The sequence below is a fragment of the Pipistrellus hanaki genome (genome assembly GCF_964339955.1).
Source record: "Pipistrellus hanaki genome assembly, chromosome: 1".
NCBI lineage: Eukaryota > Metazoa > Chordata > Mammalia > Chiroptera > Vespertilionidae > Pipistrellus > Pipistrellus hanaki.
Genome location: NC_140503.1, coordinates 24,221,461 through 24,240,109, shown reverse-complemented (window position 1 = coordinate 24,240,109; position 18,649 = coordinate 24,221,461). Strand labels below are relative to the sequence as shown.

Here is an 18,649-nt window from a genome sequence, read left to right as displayed (position 1 = left end):
GCACAAGCCTGGACCAGTCAGTCGGTGGCTGGACAGAGTAGGGGACAGGTGCCCCCGATGTTCTGGCCCCAACCAATTTGGGAAACAGTCTCACACTGGATGGCTCGAAGGCGAGGGATGATGGTGGGGCTTGCAGGAGGGCTGGAGCGGCTGCTGATGAGGCTCTTCCTTTTATCCATGGTGGGGGAGGCCTGGACCGTGAACTTGTGCTGGAAATCTGCTTGGAGAAAGATAAACACACATGCATTCCCATTTCCCCACAACCAAGTTCCTCCTAGAAAACACATGCTTCCTGGCAGGCTTGAGGGACAGGCTCCCCCGTTTGCTAAGAAACTCCTTGTTCACCTGAGAACTGTTCTCTTTCAGAATCATCTCTTTTCCCAAAAAAAAAAAAAGATGGCAGGATGGCAAGGAGAAGGAAAATTCTCCATCCCAGTGTAAGTCATGAGACAGTTTTCATAAATGGATGCAAGTGTAGCAATTACATATTTAGAATAGTCCTTTTTAGATCCTGAGAGTTGTTGACTACTCTAGGAAATCTAACTTTAAATTCTCCGTTTCGTATCATCTGTTAGTAACACCCCTCTTCTCAGGGACCCCGGCAGGCAGACTAATATTTCTCACCAAGTACAGGCAGAGCAGGGGAAAAAGGACGAACCCTTGGTGGGAACCTAGGGAAGTGAAGGCCATAGAGCTAATGGTCCGAATTCTCATGTGTTTCAAAGGTGGTTGCGTCTCGGCCTAAGCAATGGAAAACAGCTCTGAACTTCTGAGTGTTACTGTCCTCATCGATCAAAGAGGTATAGTAATCACAGCTGCACGCTGACACCTGAGTGTGGCCCCTGGCCTGAGATCTCCCTGAGGTGGGAATGATGGTGAGTCTCTGCTTCCCGGCACGCGGCAGTGTGCGGGCACATGCTGGAGGCTCAGAGGTGCCTAGGGACTGTGTTGCCTGGAAAGAAAACAAATGGACAACAAGGAAACCAGCAGGCAGGTCCCATGAACACATTCACTGGCTCTCACTAAACCAGTGTTTCCCAAAGTGAAGAGTTTGGTGGGGGTACGCGTTGAGTTTGGTGGGGGTACGCGTTGCACCTGAGTTTGGTGGGGATATGCACTGCACCGTGCTTAGCTGCACCTAATTCTACGTTCTCATGAGGACGAGGGGTACTCAGCGTTACCAAAATTATAGAAGGGGTACACATATGTCAAAAGTTTGGGAAACACTGCACTAAATGAATTCCCTCGTCTCTGCGTAAGCCTCCATCTTTGTGCTCCAGACCACCCACTACTGCCCCTACTGGGCTAGTTCCCCGCTTTCCTACCTTCTAATAAGCTTGCTTCCTGGGGCCTTCAGGACTTGGAATACAGTGAACTTTCTCATCTACATAAACACACACTTGAGCATTCACCTCCCTCCACGGGGACACTGCCCCCCACAGGATTCTAATGCCTCGTTTCATATTTCTTTGCATTTTCCCGAGGCTGTGCATACAACAAAGATACCTGTACTCAGCTGACGTGTTTCCGAGAGGATATGTAAATCAGATTCTTATACGTTAGTCCTAATCTCAATTGCACGCAGTGAACTAATTATTTAAAGGAACCCTGAGACGAGTGATTTTGCAGAGACAAGGGTTCTCTTTCTCACACATACATACTCTGGAATCTCTGCTCCCCACAATGACATGCTTCCTTCGCCAGATGTGCCTAAGGTAGGATGCGCTTACGTGAGCGGCCATGCTTCTAGCAGCCGGACCGGGCTTGCCCGTCAGGACCACTGCCAATGTGTCTCCCCTTCACATTCTGTGTCTAGTCACCCTCATAAAGTGCCCGGGAGTGGAGTAGCTTTTCACCAGGCCAGTTCAACAAGTTTACAGAATGGCCCATTCCAGGTCGGCTCCATGTTGAGACTCAGGGTGCGGAGTGTCCAGCTCAAGTCCCTGGCTCCAACCCAGCCCTGGCCACCCCAGCCCTTTGCCCAGTGCCCATGTCCCAGGGGGTCCCCGGCCACCAACCCGAAGGGAGGCTGATGCGGTTCCCGTCCTTGAGCTTCAGCCGGCTCTTGCGGAACTTGCCCTTGCGTTTCTTCACCCTCGGCTTCTCCTGGCACAGCTGGTGGATGATGATGTTGAGCTCGCGTCCCAGGATGTCGATCTCCCGCTCGGCCAGCTCCTGCTCGCGGCGGCGCAGCAGCTCCTCCTGGTTCTTCTGCTGCAGCGCAGCCCGTGTCAGCTCCTCCTCCCAGGTGCGGAGCTCCTGGGGGCGGCAGGACCCAGGACCATGAGTAGGAGTGGGTGTCAGTGCAGAGAGGTGAGGCCTGAGAGCCTGGAGGCTGGTGCTCAGGGCCACCTTCAGAGTACCCCTTTAACAGGTGCCCCCTACATCCAGTCCCCAGCAGAGACAGCAGCACCATAGTTAGCTGGTGAACAAACAGCTGACCACCTGGATGGTGGAGAAAGGCAAGCTCAGAACAGTCAGACTGAGGATACAGCTAGAGGAGCCAGAGTTCCCAGTGGTTCTTTGACTATTGATTAAAATTGCTTACGAGATAGGAAAAAAAAAAAAATATGGAGGGTTGGGTAGAAAATACAATATGTACTTACATTTTACAGACATGATTCTACTTTAAAATTTTCCATCGCATAAAAACTTGTGTGTTTTTTTTAAACCAGAGCTGACTTAACATATTCTATCTTAAAATGTGCCCACTATAAATGAATCACCCTGCCGGCATCACCTAAAACATTCAAATAAAAAAATTAAAAAAACAGCCCTTGCTGGTTTGGCTCGGTGAATAAGAGTGTTAGTCTGCAGACTGAAGGGTCCCAGGTTCAATTCCCGTCAAGGACACATACCTGTGTTGTGGGCTCAATCTCCAGTGGGAGGCATGCAGGAGGCAGCCAATCAATGATTCTCTCTCATCAGTGATATTTCTCTCTCTCCCTTCTCCCTTCCTCTCAAAAATCAATTTAAAAATATTTTAAAAACACACACAGATTTCCAGAGTGGCTGCTGCAGAGGCAGGGGAGGCATGCTCACTTGGTTAGTGAGTCAGCTGAGGCATGTGGTCGGAACTCTCTTCTTATCTTAAAGGACAGCCATTTGCTCTGGAAGGACGGCGATGGTGCAGCCAAGAGAAGAGAGAACATCTCCTGACATCTTTGCCAGGCGCTTGTTCTAGAACCACTGCCACATTAGGTTAAAGTGACCAGATTCTTTTAAAAAATTGGGACTTTTTTAAAACGCCACGGGACGCTGGACAAATTGTTAAAAATCGGGACTGTCCCGCCAAAAGCGGGACGTCTGGTCACCTTACGTTAGGTGGACAGAACCCCCTTTTCCTTCTGCATGAATTTATCAATGAACCCAGCACAGAGTCCTAGGAAGAGGTGGGAGACATGGAATCAGGAAACAGGAGAGAAAATAGGGAAGAGAACAAAGCATGTGCATAACATTTTAAAATATGGAATCTAAACTTTTCACACTGAATACTCCAGGCCTAAGCCTGAAGGGGGTGAGGATAAGGGGAAATATAAGAAAGCTCTCATGTTAATAACCTAGGACAGTGGTCGGCAAACTGTGGCTCGTGAGCCACATGTGGCTCTTTGGCCCCTTGAGTGTGGCTCTTCCACAAAATACCACGGCTTGGGCGAGTCTATTTTGAAGAAGTGGTGTTAGAAAAAGTTTAAGTTTAAAAAATTTGGCTCTCAAAAGAAATTTCAAACGTTGTACTGTTGATATTTGGCTCTGTTGACTAATGAGTTTGCCAACCACTGATCTAGGAGAACCATGTGTACAAGGTGGAATGCTTCTTTAATAAAGAAGCCAGAGCAACACTTCTGTGGTCGAAACTTAAAATTCTCAATGACATGCTCCAGTAGAAGGAGTCATTCTGGACAAAAACAAAATACTGCAGATAAGAAACTTTGAGCTTTAAAAAAAAAAAGTATGAGAGCACGTATTGGGGAAGCTGAGTAGCAGGTAGAAAGCAGAAGAGAGCACAGAGATGGGAAAGATAGGAGCTTTTCATCTCACTAGTCTTCCATTCCCAAGAGAAGATAAAAATAACCATAAAAGTAATAGAATGAGAAATGAGAAGAGGATTAGCCCCTAGGAAACTGTCTGGTATATGGCAGGTGCTCAATAGTTGCTGAATAACTACTGAGTCAATGAATGAATGAGTGAATGAGAAAGAAGAAAGAGGCAGAAGACACTTCTATAAATGAAACCCTCCTTTATGGGGACATAGACTCATCATAAGTATCTATGAGATGAGCTTGAACTTTTGAGCTTCTACTTTGATGGAATAAACTCCAAAGAGATCAATGGTGCACCTTCCAAATCCTTGGCTTCCCTGTCCCACGACCTAGCTTCCACCATCAGGAAAACACAAACACATGGACGAATCAGAAAAATTATTGCTGGTTGGTTGTAGTAATTTACCATGTGCTGCTAAGTGGGAAAGCTGAACAGTGCAAGCTAATAGCAGCCTTTCTAAGTCCTCTTTCCCACTTGCTCTTGTCTAATGAATGGTTTAAGGCTAAACTCCTTCCTTTAAGGGAACCCCAACCCCAGTCCAGAGACCAAACCAGGTCACAATACCTAGAGGCAGTAGGTTGAGCCAACCTAAAGAATAAGCCGGGTCACACAGGAAGCCAAGACATTCACAGAGTACATGCCTAGGGCACCATATACCTGAAAGAACCTCAAACATGGTAAATCCCCTTTTTGTGAAACACCTCTGAGGGGTCAACCTCATAGTGTGCCAATCCTATTGTCTACATGCAATAATGTAAGAGGAATCACTTTAGAGACAGAGCTCATTGTTCATCTTACCCTCACTGGCCCAACTACGAGCCTTATGAGGAGAGGCATCACAGCATAGTAGTTAAGAGCAAGGACTCTAAGCAAACTGCCTGAGTTGTGGCCTTGGGCAATTTACTATGGGCCTCATCTGTGATAGGAAGTTAATAGCACCAACTTCACAGGGTTGTATAACCTAAGACAATTATTATCTAGTTACGTATGGTTATGTAAGAATTCATATAAATAAATAACAGACCATAGCACATACCCTGTTTCCCCGAAAATAAGACAGTGTCTTATATTAATTTTTTCTCCCAAAGTTGGGCTAAGTCTTATTTTCAGGGAAACACGGTAGTACCTGCTCTACAAATGTTAGCTATTGTGAGAATGGATTTGAGTTTTCCATTACTTATTGACAAAATCCAACTTTTTTTTTTTATTATTGGCTGGTACCCTTATAATTTCATTAATTAAAAGAAATAACTGAGAGTAGGCGATTCAGCAATCTAACAAAAGGCCAGGAACTCTGCAGTTTTTCTAGTTGGAACAGTTTCTTCTAATCATTCTGTTCAATGATCAGTGCAGGTCTCTCCCCCTCTCCCCTTAAGATCCTTAAAGATTCGTCATCAGCTCACTCCATTCCCCTGCAGAATGCTCACTGACTTGTCAAACAGTATCAAGTTTAGGATTGCTCTGCTGAATAAAAAGAATTCAATCTCACCCTAGCTGATTTGGCTCAGTGGATAGAGCATCAGCCTGCGGACTGAAGGGCCCCAGGTTCAATTCCAGCCAAGGGCACATGCCTGGATTGCAGGCTCAGTTCCCAGTGGGGGATGTGCAAGAGGCAGCTGGCCAATGATTCTCTCTCATCGTTGATGTTTCTCTCTCTCTCTCCCTCTCCCTTCCTGTCTGAAATAAAGAATTCAAACTCGTTACCTCAGCTCCAGAAATGATGTTGAAGTCATTTGTTTAGGGAACAATAGTGATATTGGGAAGGGGTGTTTGGGAATCAGAAGACCCAGGTTGAAGTTTCTTACCTAGACAAGTCAGGTAAGACTGACCCTCAGTTCTGAGAAGAAAATGATAATGACACCTGCCCTACATGCTGGTGGCAGGGGCCTAAGACTCCTGGATAAAAAGGATGAAAAGGTCTTAGCAGTCCTTTCAAGTGAAAGAACTGGGAAGTCATAAAGATAAGTGTAATTTTAGCTGCTATTATTATCATATTGCTTCCCAAATTCCCAGGTGGGGAGTGAGGAGGGAAAGAGAAATTAACCAGGTCTATGTATAGACCTCCCTCCTGGCCCTTGATGTAGCCTTTAGATTTAGTTCTACCCCTGCAGTATAAAGCAACACAGCTGCTTTAACTTTCCCTGTGAGGACACTGACTGCACCAAGGGCACAGAGAGGGGACATTTACGGAACGGCCACAAAACAGGAAGATGGACCTCTACCTGGCTAAGCCGCTGAACTCCCTGGTTGCCAGTCCTTTTCACAAAAACATGAAAAATGCCAAACAAATTCAGATCCACAGTACTTTTTAGCCCACATGCTATTTCTGATTCTGATACCAAAAGACACTGGCAAGGTGCTCTGATAACTGTTCTCAATGTTGAAGCATCCTTGTATCAAGCTAACCCCTCGACAAGTCCATTGCAAAGCCAAGAAACCTTTCAAGAACCCTTTTGCATTTTCAGCTGGCAGGTGAGACACCACGCTGGTACTTGCCCAATGGTGTGCTCCCTCAGTTTGGACAATGAAGTAGATAGGCTCAAGGAGAGCTTTGGCTCCGACTCCCCCTGCTTAATCCTGCCTTATTTCCAAAAGAAGAAAAAGTCTATACCATTCCAGGTCACACCTGAGGCCTGGAGAATTCATTCCATGCAAAGCTGGGAAGGAAAGAGCTGCAAACCAAGCAGGAAGGTGGTTGTGTCGGGATCTGTCCAGAGGCCCCAGCAGAGAAGGCTCACTGATCCGATGCATGACTTTATCTTTTTTCTCTTACCTTTTCTTTGGCCCTGAGTTGGTCAAACATCTCCTGAATCTCATGTTTCCAGTCATCCTGCAGGCAGTGGAAGGAGTCCTTGGGCATTTCAAAGAAACCAGACTCCTCTATGGTAGTTAGCTGGTCCAGGATATTTGTGAAGGGTGGTCGTGAATGGGGGTCGGGATTCCAGCAATCTTCACGGAGCACGTGAGCAGACAAAAAGCAGGAATGGACAGAGGCAAATGTTAGACTTAGGATACTATGATCTCAATTATCAGACAACTACCTCTCTCTTCTCCATTCAGAAACAGACACCGGGATTAAGGTCCACAAACAGAGCTTAGGAAGTAAAGCCAGGTGCCCAGGATCATAATCAAAGAGGGTGAATTTGTTAAAAAAAAAAAAAAAAAAAAAATGCTGCACGTGTGCACCCATCCAATGGTGGCTATTGATTCAGCACAAGAAAGGCAAGTCCAAAGAGTTCCCTTGTGTGAATTTCACTGCCTCACTTTATCCAGTTACTCACGATTCCAGTCCTACAGTGGGTAACTAAACCTTGGGCCTCAATTTTCCAAAACCCAATGAGCTACCCTCCCCCACCTCAATGGGCAATTGAGAAGGCAACGATCAATAGCACTGGAGTGGGAGTCAGGAAAAATGAATTCTTTCTGCTTTTAGCTCAGCTCTTACTAATGGAGTGGCCACCCATCCACTTTGCCTTTCTCCACTTTGGATTTTTCACAAAATTATAGGATTTGAGTAGATGACTTTGAGAGTTCCTTTCTTCTCAGGTGCTCTTTATTTCTACATGTAAGACACGCAGAGGTCCTAAAATAAAAGCTGCCATACCTTTTTCATTTGAGTTAATATAATGAAGAACTGGATAGCAGGCTTTAGTTTCTAAGTTAAGATCTACAGTCACTGGAGAAGGACAGAAGGGACAGTTGTGATAGCAACTATCAGGGCGCTAACATCATCTTGAAGTAGCTCTTCCAACCACCCATAGGATTCCTCCTTGAGTGACTAATGCTTCATCTTCTCTTTCAGTAACTGATCCTGCAGAATTGCCCAAAATCTATCAAGTGCAGATAGGACAGTGAACTGTCTCCAGTTCTGTCCTGGCGAGGGATCACTTACCTTCCATGAGTTTGGCAAAAGGTTCTGGGCATGTAGAAGGGATGGGGAGGGTGAGTTTGTTCATGGCCACTCCATAAGCGACTGCCAAGCCATCGATCCCTCGGAAGGGCACCTCACCAGTCAGTAGCTCCCACAGCAGCACCCCGTAGCTGGGAGAAGAAGACGTGATTACCACAGGTGCAGCTGCACTGAAATAGTTCATTCATGCGTGCCTGCTGAGCATGCCACATGCTCTCCAGCATGTGGGGAGACTAGCAAAATGGACGTCGTAATGTAATATGAAAGGGGGACCATAAGGCCTTCTGGCAGAAAGCAAAAACTCTGGAGTCAGGCACACTTGGTTTCAAAGTCTGCTCCTCAAATTCCTCACCTGTGAAGGGCAAATAACACTAGCAGTCTCTCAAGACTCATGACATTAAATGGGCTCCTCTAGTGTTTAAATCAGTGCTCAAGGGCCACAGCTATTTTGTTGCTGTTATTGTTAATGTAAACTGGGAGAAGGGGCAGCCTCCCCAACATACATTTTTTTCTGTTGTTTTTTTTTTTTTTTAAATTCTGCTTTAGTCACAAATACACACACACACACACACACACACACACACACACAATGAGTGGCCAGATTATTATGATCTCTGAATGCATAATAATCTGGCCACTCAGAAAGCTGACCACTCCAAACAAACACATTTTTCTCCCTAAAATCTTTCAAAAGGTTTCTTTAATGCCCACTAGGTTGTATAGATTCCTGTCCCCATCAGTGTGAGTCCTTAGTGGACAACGCTGAGTAATTCAAAGGGGATGTTTTGCTAGGGTGGCCTGAACCAGCGGAGCACAGCAGATGACCAACTGTGAGGACGTCAGAGCTCCCTCCCTACCTTGTCAGTCAACATGAAGAATATCTTTTCACCGGTCCTAGGAGCCAGAGAATGAGGAGTAACTATTCTACAAGTTCACAATCAGAACTAGACAAGTTCAACCCTTCCAGGTTTGAGTCAGGACAAGGAAATGTAAGGCCATGAATGGTTCGAACAGTGGCTCTTTTCATATTTTCAACACAAACCTCCAATTTTAAAATATTCATCAGTAGTTTACAAACAACAAAAAGTCATATTAATTAAATTTAAAAAAGAAAGAAAGAGCCCAGTATCTATTTTGTGCAGAGTGTTATGCCATTTACAAACACCATCTTGAATCCCTACAACAAACCTGCAAGTTAAGTTTCATCGTCATTTTGCAGATGAGGAAAGCAAGCTCTAGATAGGGTGAGCAGCATATATTATATTAAGGGCATACATGAAGTAAGTCATGGTAGACCCTGAACCACCTTTCCATTCTTTCTCTCTAGAATGCCCTTCTACTATTTCTCTGCCTGGTAAACTCTAATCGTCTTTCAAGATCCGATTCAAATGCGCTACCATTTATTCATTCATTTTAAACATCTATTAAATATTTATTATGCATCAAGCTCAATGCCACACACTAGGATATGGGATAAAAGATATAGATCTTGCCCTGGCTGGTGTGGCTCAGTTAGTTACAGTGTCGTCCCAAACGCTGAAAGGTCTTGGGTTTGATTCCTGGTCAGGGCACTTACTCAGGTTGCAGGCTCAGATCCCCAGTTAGGGTGAGTATGGGAGGCAAATGGGTCAATGTTTCTTCTCTCTCCCTCTCCCTTCAATAAAAAACATATCCTAGGGTGAAGATAAAAAAAAAAAAAAAAAAAAAAAAAGATACAGATCTTATTCACAAAGAGATTAGTGAGAGGAACAGAAAAGAACATCAATTAGAATATGGAGAAATGAGTCACAACAGAGATACTAAGAGAGAACAAAGGAGGGCCACCCAAACCTAGTAACTATTCTACAAGTTCACAATCAGAACTAGACAAAATATGGAGTGTTCAACCCTTCCAGGGATGGGAGATTGCTAAACCTTGAATGCTGAGTGAAGGAAGAATTAGTGCTCCATAGACAGGGATCAGCATGTACAAGCACATGAACTTGTCTTTAAAGAAGCCCAAGTGGTCTGGCATGGTCCCAAAGAGCAACAATGTGCCAACCCATGAGCCAGGGCAGCCAGGGGGTCCTGACAGATGGACCCTCAGAGTAGTCTGACTAGTCTCCTTAGAGAATGGCTTTACCCCTGTGACCCCTCCAAACACTTGATGTATCTTGATAGTAAAAAGCCTAGTAGGCAGTTCCAAGAATCTTGTCTGGACAAGGTGTTGGATTTTAGACTGAGGCTGATGGGAACAATTGGACACATTAGGAAGCCTTGCCTAACACCTCCAGGTGTTACGCAGCCTTTGTTTGGGCTGCCACATATTGAAGTTGCTTATTCACCAGCCTATGGGCTCCTAGGGGCAGGGATAGTAGTGTTTAATCTGCATTCTCAAGGCCTGGCTCAGGCTCTAGTACACAGTAGGCACTCATTTAGTGAGTGAGTTGGTGGAGGGGTGGAGGAGTGAGTGCCTGGTGAGATGGTCCTGCAGAGTGCAATGGGTACCCTTGAGTAAGCCCTGAATACCACTAAGAATTGCACAATTTACTTCCTACCAGACCTTTAATGTGACCACCCAGACAGAGCTCATCCCGGGCAGCTTTTACCAAGTGAACTCTCAGCACTGCTGATGAGATTCCTAGGTTAGAGTGACTTTCCTCTTGCTTGCCCTTGGCATGACTGCCCACCTCCACCCTGAGGAAGGAACGAACACCCACGGTCCCAAAGAACCCCTTTCTCCCATCCAGGCAAAGACAAATGGGGGATGAACCCTAACCACCTGGAAAGACGGTCAAGTTTCAAAGATCCAAACATGCATCCTCTTTTGTGTCCTAGCATCTCCTGTGTGACGGTTCTCACGTGGAATCCTAGGTGACCCATGCAGAAGTCTCAGGCCACCTGGAAAAGGGAGGAGCCAGGCACCTCTCGTCTTAATAAGAGCAGCTCTGCTTATACCTGGCTGGCTTCTCTGGGCATCAGCATTCCATTCTATTTGAAGGGCTCTACAACTTAGTGAAATGGGAGGACTACTCCCCCACAAGAAAGATTGAGACAGACTTCAGTCAAATGCCTGCTTTACCACTGACCAGCCATGTGACCTTGGAAAAGCAAGTTCATGTCTCCAGACCTGTTCCCTCATCTGTACAAAGACAGCCTCCCCTACACCTCGCAGAGCAGAGAATAACAACCGCTCCGCATCCAGAAATCACCATCTGTGGCTAGCAAACATCTGTGCTGCCCTCGGAGGGGACCTGAAGGGAGAGCGGGCTGGTGGGAGCTGGGGAGAGCCCACCGTGTATAGAGCGAGAGCCTTGTTGAAGGACACCAGCCTTTTTGGAAGAAGCCTTTCCGGAGATGACTCAACCAGTCCAAGTTCTCCTCTGCCAATGTTCCTGCTTATTTTTGTAACAGAAGGTGGGTGATATAAATGAAGTCTTGGTGTTCCTTTCCCAGGAATAGAGTCCAAGAAAAAAAAATTGGAGAAATACTCGTCAGTTGGGTCTGAGCCCCAGGGAGAGGTGGGCAGTGATAGATCCTCCCTTCCTCCAAATGATGGACTGGGAATGACGTAAACTCCACCTGCAGCCCAGACATTCCTGAGCACCTAAGAAGCCCCTTATATAGACAGTACATTGAACCACTAATCAGCACCTGCCAAATACCCTAAGCCCCCGATTCCTAAGTCCCTAATCATGTGCCTTACATGGAATTACCAATCAGCGTGTGCTGAGTGCCCTAAGCCCCATCCCTTCCTTTTCCTCCCCTCAAAAGGCGTGTGCTCTTTCTCCTTGGAAAGTAGCCCGGCAGGGGTATTCTCCACCAATAAAGCCTGTGTCCTGGTATCCTGGTCTCGGGCACTCTGTTTCATCTTTCAGGCAGAAGCCCACTGATTTACCTCAAGTTTAGCCTAATTTGTTGCCCTCCTGGGATTGAAAGGAAAGGTCGAGAGATCCTTCCAAGACCATTGACAAGCAGCCTGGAAGTACCCACTAAAACACTGCCTGGGAGCCCCTCCCCCACAGAGAACCCCCAGCTCTCTCAGTGCTGCCCTCAGGGAACTCAGCTGGTGTCCTTCATTAGTCACCTCCACAGGTGTGGTAGCCTTCCCCAATTGGGTATGATCAAAGGTGGGGGAGGGGTGTTTTATTTTTTTCAACTTGAAGAAAAGCATCTGAGTGGTAACAACCCTTCCCAACCAAAGGCACAGCAATTCTGCACCTGAACTGGACCAAGGACTGTTTTTCTTCTTAACCTGTGTTATCTCTAAATTAGAGACAACCTGTTTATTAGGCATAATTGTCAACTCAGGGGTCTATGCCCTAAAAGGAGAGATGCTGCCTGAATGGGATCTTACACTTGGTAATCATCTGTGACCCCACATTCAGGAACCTCACTGACTGTTTACTCATCTTTGGCAAAGCAACTGAACTTACAATATGTGAAAACACTTTGTAAATTGTGAAGTAGCATACAATTCTTCTTGTGGTTAGCTGGATCCTCGTTCAAAATGATGACACATTTACTAACCTATTTATTTAACACATACATTGATAGTTTTATTGGCAAAAATATGTATTGATATGTTCATCAATATTATATTTAAAAAGTAGCTTAAAAACAGAATAGCCCCATTTTAAGGGCTGGGTGGATGAGCAAGTAAACAAGAATGAGTATACCAAAATATTAATATAGGCTATCTTTAGAAGTAAGTTTTTTCTTTGTTTATCCATATTTTCTTTTTCTTTTTTTTTTCTATAGTGAACCCATTTTACTACTGTAACTTTAGAAACTTACAATGATCAATAAAATGCCTCCATTTCATCCCACATGAGATAAACAATGCCCAGCATTCAGTATAGAGCCTGGCCCGTAAGCATTCGTAGACGGTAAATACTGCTACCAGTGTATGTGTGCTGTATGAATAGCAATGGGCACATGTTTTCTTTGGCAAAGATGCAAGATCATTTAGAGCCACTTAGATGAGCAGGCTTGAGGAGAAAGAGATAAACCCATTTAATGGGTTTAATAGATTGTGTCCTAGAAAGAAATACTGAAGCATGGAAGAAGCTAACGAAGCTAGGGAAAAAAAAAAAAAAAAAAAAAAAAAAAGGTGAATTATGTTTTCAAACCACATTCATCAGCCATGCTGAGTCAGGAGGCTTGAGCCCTTGGAACAATCCTAATCCAGAGACCCACTGGCAGAGCAGACCAGGAGACAAATTCCAAAACACCTTCAGTCAAAGTGCAGTTGATTTGAAGTTTACCTCCAAGCTACTCCCTTCAGGTGGTAGAACAACATCATCAGATGCCTCTCTCTCACCAGAGGCTCCTCAAGCCTGCTTTCAGGATGTGTGGTTTCAGGGCAAGACCTGGAGGTTAGTCTTGGAACTAGGACACTTGGGGTAAAAGCAGAAAGGTTCTGCCTTGTTCCTTCCAGAGCCCTGCAATGGCCTTGCCCTGCTTGCCTGGATTTCTATCACTATGAGAAGATCTGACATTAGGCATCGGGTTTGTCCTTCCCACTAAGAATGTATGTGGTATCCAGAGGCAACTCTGCCCACAACATGGAAGCAACAGAAATCTTGGGAATGTGTGACAATTAATCCTGAATGATTTCAGGGCCTGGCTGGGAGAAGAGGCTAGCAGGGATGTAGAAAGTAGAAAACAATCATGCTACTGAGCAGTCATATTGTCCCATGAAGAAAGTTAAGATGAAGTTGAGTGTGGCGAGTGGTTGATTGTCCCCTGGAATCCATTCTCTCCTTCTTCCACAGTAGGAGTTTTAACTGGGCACATGGTTGTCCAGCCTACATTTGTCTATCTCCCTTGGAGCCAGGTGTGCATACATAACCTAGAGCAGGCAATGGGGGTGTGCACAAAGGAGATGTGCACTTCTTCTGGGTCATCTCCAAATTAAAGACAAACTGCCGGCCATGGATAAGCTCTCGCTCCCCTTCTCTACAGATTGTAATGCAGAAGCAACAGTCAATTCAGACGAAACCATTCAGACAGCACTGAGAGACCCAAAAGAACCTGGGTTCCTGAACCATCTCACAGGGCACAATGCCCCACCAGTCTGGTCTAATTGGACTACTTAAAAGAAATACATGTCTAGCAGCACATTTACAATAGGACTTGGAAACAGCCTAAGTGCCCATCAGCAGATGAGTGGATTGAAAAGCAGTGGTACATCTACACAATGAAATACTATGTTGCTGTATAAAAGCAAGAACTCTTACCATTTGCAACAGCATGGATGGACCTGGAGAGCATTATGTTAAGCAAAACAACCCAGTCAGAGAAAGATAAATATCTTGGCGGTTCCTCAAAAAGTTAAAAATAGAATTACCACGTGACTCAGCAATTTCACTCCTCAGTATATACTCAAGAGAACTGATAACATATGTTCACACAAAAACTTGAACACAGATGTCCATAGCAGCACTGAGCCAAAAAAGTAGAAACACAAATGTCCATCAACTGATGAATAATGGATACACAAATTGTGGTATATCCATAAATGGAATATTATTCAGCTATACAAGGAATGAAGTTCTGATGCATGCTAACCCATGGATATACCTTGAAAACATTATGCTAAATGAAAGACGCCAGTCACAAAAGACCATATGTAATATGATCCCATTTGTATGAAATGTCCAGATAAGCAAGTAAGTTTGTGGTTGCCAGGGCAGATAAGAAAATGACTTCTAATGGGTATCAGGTTTCTTTTTTGAGTAATAAAAATATTCTAAAAATAGATAGTGGTTATATTAGGTTGAATGGTGGCCCTAAAAAGTTATGTCCATGTCTTCATACCCAGCAGCCTTATTGGGAACAGAATCTCCCCTAGAGTCTCTAGAGGGGGTGTAGCCATACTGACATGTAGTCTACATGAATTGTAGACTTCTGGTCCCCAAGCTATAAATTTCTATGGTTTTAAGCCACCAGGTTTGTGGTAATCCATTATAGCAATCCTAAGAAACTAATAACAATGGTGACTGGTGTCAAACTTTGTAAATTCACTAAAAACCACTGTCATGCTTTTTAAAGGGTAAATGTGGATATCTCAATAACACCGTTACTAAAAATACACACACATACATACAAACACATAAGCTCACTTTACAATACATCAGGAAGCAACGACTTCACAGACTGAGGTACAACGATAACCTACAGTCCTTTTTTTTTGCGTACCAAGGTGATGCTACAGTCTCATGGCCACGGGCTGCAGACTCTGCAGATGCTCATCCTCCCATCAGTGGGGACAAGAGTTTTAGACCCATATGTTCACACAAAAACTTGTATTCCTCTTAAAAGGAATACAAAAGTGACCCCGTGGGCTGATATTTATTAGGCAGATGGCTGGCCCAATCTGTGACTATGCGTTTCTGGGCACATACTTGGACCTGTCTTTTCCTACTCCCATATCCACATCAACAGATAGACTAAAAAGGTTAACTGGATAACTGGAAAGGATAATATCCAGCCGCCAAGAAAAAAGAGACAGCACAGTGAATACTTATGGTCTCAGGAGCTTATAGAGAGGACGAGTTCAGCAGTAAGAGCCACTGTTGCTAAGCAAGCCAGGGTGACCCTGGTGAAAGTCTCCAGGAGTGATTGAGTACCCTCACCCCCTACAGTACACACTGCCCCTGAACTTCCTTAGGGAGCAATCACGGACAGAGAGGGGCCTGCACAGATGTGCACTTGCCACAGCACTGGAGGGACTTCTGGCAGATGAAAGCATTGGAAACTGTCCCCTGGCAACTAGGGAATTAGTGCAGATTGCTCTGAAGAGGTCACTTAGACCTACTTGGGGTTCCTGGGAGTCTATGCAACCTCAGTTCTCCAAGTCCCGAAGCATGTGTGCAGCCAAAACAGACCTGAGGGACACTGGCCCCGCCCCCTACATCTTACCTCCACACATCGCTGCCTTTGGAAAACATGGAGGCACGAATGACTTCCGGGGCCATCCAAGCATATGTCCCTGCCGCGCTCATCTTGGTGGTTCGGTGCCACTCCCGAGCCAGGCCGAAGTCGGTGATCTTCAGAATCTTGTTGCTGAGGTCTCCATTCTCCACCTTCTGGAGGATCAGTACTGGGCAAGGAAAGGAATACAAAGAAACCAGAGAGTCTGCCTTAGTCACAGGGAAACCACCAAATACAGAGTCCCCCTGGACCCACTGTCCTCTCCTGTGCTGCTTCCACGGTCTGACTGATGGTTGAAGCTGTCACTCTAAACAACTACGAGGCACCATTTTTATGCCAAGTCTTTTATCAGCATTGTCTCCAAACCACACAAAGCCATACAAGGTTGGTACTACTGCCATCTCTGCTTCACAGAGAAAACTGAGGTGAGGAAACAACTTTGGCACATTAAATTTTCCAGGGCCACTCACTAAAGAAGCTAGGACTGACACCCAGGCAGCCTGACTCAAGAGCCTTCTCTCTTAATCTTATAACATACGGCCCACTCACCCCTAAGGAAGGAGCTGAGGTCACAGCTGGCCCCTCTGAGGAGGAGACACTTGGGCTTTCTGTCGGCCAGAGCTCCACTGGGCTACAACCTAAACTTCACGGTATATGAACAATATCTAAATGCCGCTATCATTGAAAGTACCCCCACACACATACAAACGCGTAAGCTCACTTTTCAACACATCAGGGAGCAACGGCTTCACAGACTGAGGTACAACGATAACCTAGAGCCGTGGTCAGCAAACTGCGGCTCACGAGCCACATGCTGCTCTTTGGCCCCTTGCGTGTGGCTCTTCCACCAAATACCACGGCCTGGGCGAGTGAGCCTGTTTTGAAGAAGTGGTGTTAGAAGTTTAAGTTTACAAAATTTGGCTCTCAAAATAAATTTCGATCGTTGTACTGTTGATATTTGGCTCTGCTGACTAATGAGTTTGCCGACCACCGACCTAGAGTCCTTTCTCAGCCCACAAGTAATGGAGGTGCACGTTGGATCGCCAAGGTTTCAGTACCTGGGTAGTTTCCATGAACTAACTCAAGGTACTTTATTTAAGTTCTTAAGAAAACACTTTTGGGACACAGAGAGTTCCCCTTATTCCAGGAGCTCACCCCTTACCCATTGGGAGCTGGCTGACAGGGTCAGAGGGCACACACACGTTCACACCCATGATGTTCTCTATGAACATGGCCAGGAAGGAAGAACTGGAGGCTGAACTGGTTCTACTGGGCCGACTCCCAAGCTCTAACGCCAAAGCATCGCGGTGTGGGGGCCATCCCGGCGTTCCTCGGACAGCAGCTGAGGCAGCCACCTCCCGCACAGGACGGTTTCGGCGATTAGTGAGCCCTTGTGGGAGCTGATCTTCCCAAAAAAACAACAACGCTAACTGACCGCAGTGCTGTAAGCTAAGCCAAGGCACTCTGCGGAGGGGGCAGCGAGGGAACGCCTTGGATCTGTGGAGGGCAAGCCTCCGTTTTCACAAGTGGGATGGTTCCACAGGCCCGGGGCAAACACAGCCGCTTGGGGGCCAGACACTGACCACGTGGAATTCCGAGTTCTGAACACAGGATTGCAGGGAAGGAGGAAGGCTTCTCTGCCTCTTAGGCTGGAGGTGTTAGGGCGAAGGCCTTAGGCAGGACCTGCAGTCACTGTGCTTTTCCTGCTGTGTCCCCCACCCCCCAGCAAATGTCCAACTGTTACCACGTGCAAAGGATGGGGGTCAGAGGTATCCAAGTCCTATGTGGTTCTAGAAAATCCTCAGTAAAGAGGGATTACAAGCAGCCATGGAGCTCGAAGCACAAAAGAAAATAGTGCCAGCCACTCCCTAAACCTAATGGACTGTCTCCTTCCTCTACACCCTCTCCCCTGACACAGCGCCCCCACTCCCTGCTTCCAGGAGCCTGAAAGGGTCCAGGCCTCTGAGTGCTTGGGCAGGTTAAAAACAGAAAACAAAACAAAAAAAAACACCTTTCATCGTGTCATCTACTAAAAATCTTTACAGCCGAAACCGGTTTGGCTCAGTGGATAGAGTGTCAGTCCACGGACTGAAAGGTCCCAGGTTCGATTCCAGTCAAGGGCATGTACCTTGGTTGTGGGCACATCCCCGGTAGGGGGTGTGCAGGAGGCAGCTAGTCGATGTTTCTCTCTCATCGATGTTTCTAGCTTTCTATCCCTCTCCCTTCCTCTCTGTAAAAAATCAATAAAAATAAAATAAAATAAATAATAAAAATCTTTCCAGTACTAACTGATTTGGCTCAGTGGATAAAGCGTGGGCCTGTGGACTGAAGGGTCCCAGGTTTGACTCTAGTCAAGGGCATGTACATTGATTTCGGGCACATCTCCAGCAAGAGGTGTGCAGGGGGCAACTGATAGATATATTTTTTTAAAGTTTCACAGTACATATGCACATGGAACCAGCTAAACTTCCTCATACTCTATGCTGGAATGGAAAGCAGAGAAGTTTAGATTCTGCTACAGGAAAAGAATTTTTTGCCACTGAAATGGCATACTGAAGATGATTTTTAAAACAGACTAGTCTGTCTGTTGGTTTAAGAGGGATGGAAGGTGATGGAGATGGGGTAAGAATCAGCAGGGAGATAAGACGGTCTGAATCTGAACCTCAAACATTTATCCCAGCAGGTTGGGCCCTGAAGGCATTGTGTTAGAAACCCCTGGCGAGGTGTCCTGCCCTCAGCCACAAGAAGTGCGATTAGAAGCCAGCTAGTAAACCCAGCAGA

General features: G+C 45.8%; 1 protein-coding gene across 2 annotated transcripts in view; it reads right to left on the bottom strand.

Moving 5' to 3' along the window:
* Window positions 1–18,649, bottom strand: part of MAP3K9 (mitogen-activated protein kinase kinase kinase 9) — a 76,778-nt gene that overhangs the window by 16,992 nt on the left and 41,137 nt on the right. For both annotated transcript variants that reach the window (XM_084892639.1, XM_084892640.1), the window contains exons 3-7: window positions 15,857–16,037; window positions 7,934–8,082; window positions 6,815–6,990; window positions 2,019–2,259; window positions 95–217 (exon numbers count right to left, since the gene is read on the bottom strand). In XM_084892639.1, coding sequence (XP_084748765.1) covers window positions 95–217; window positions 2,019–2,259; window positions 6,815–6,990; window positions 7,934–8,082; window positions 15,857–16,037 — 870 coding nt within the window. The remainder of the gene's footprint in view (window positions 1–94; window positions 218–2,018; window positions 2,260–6,814; window positions 6,991–7,933; window positions 8,083–15,856; window positions 16,038–18,649) is intronic.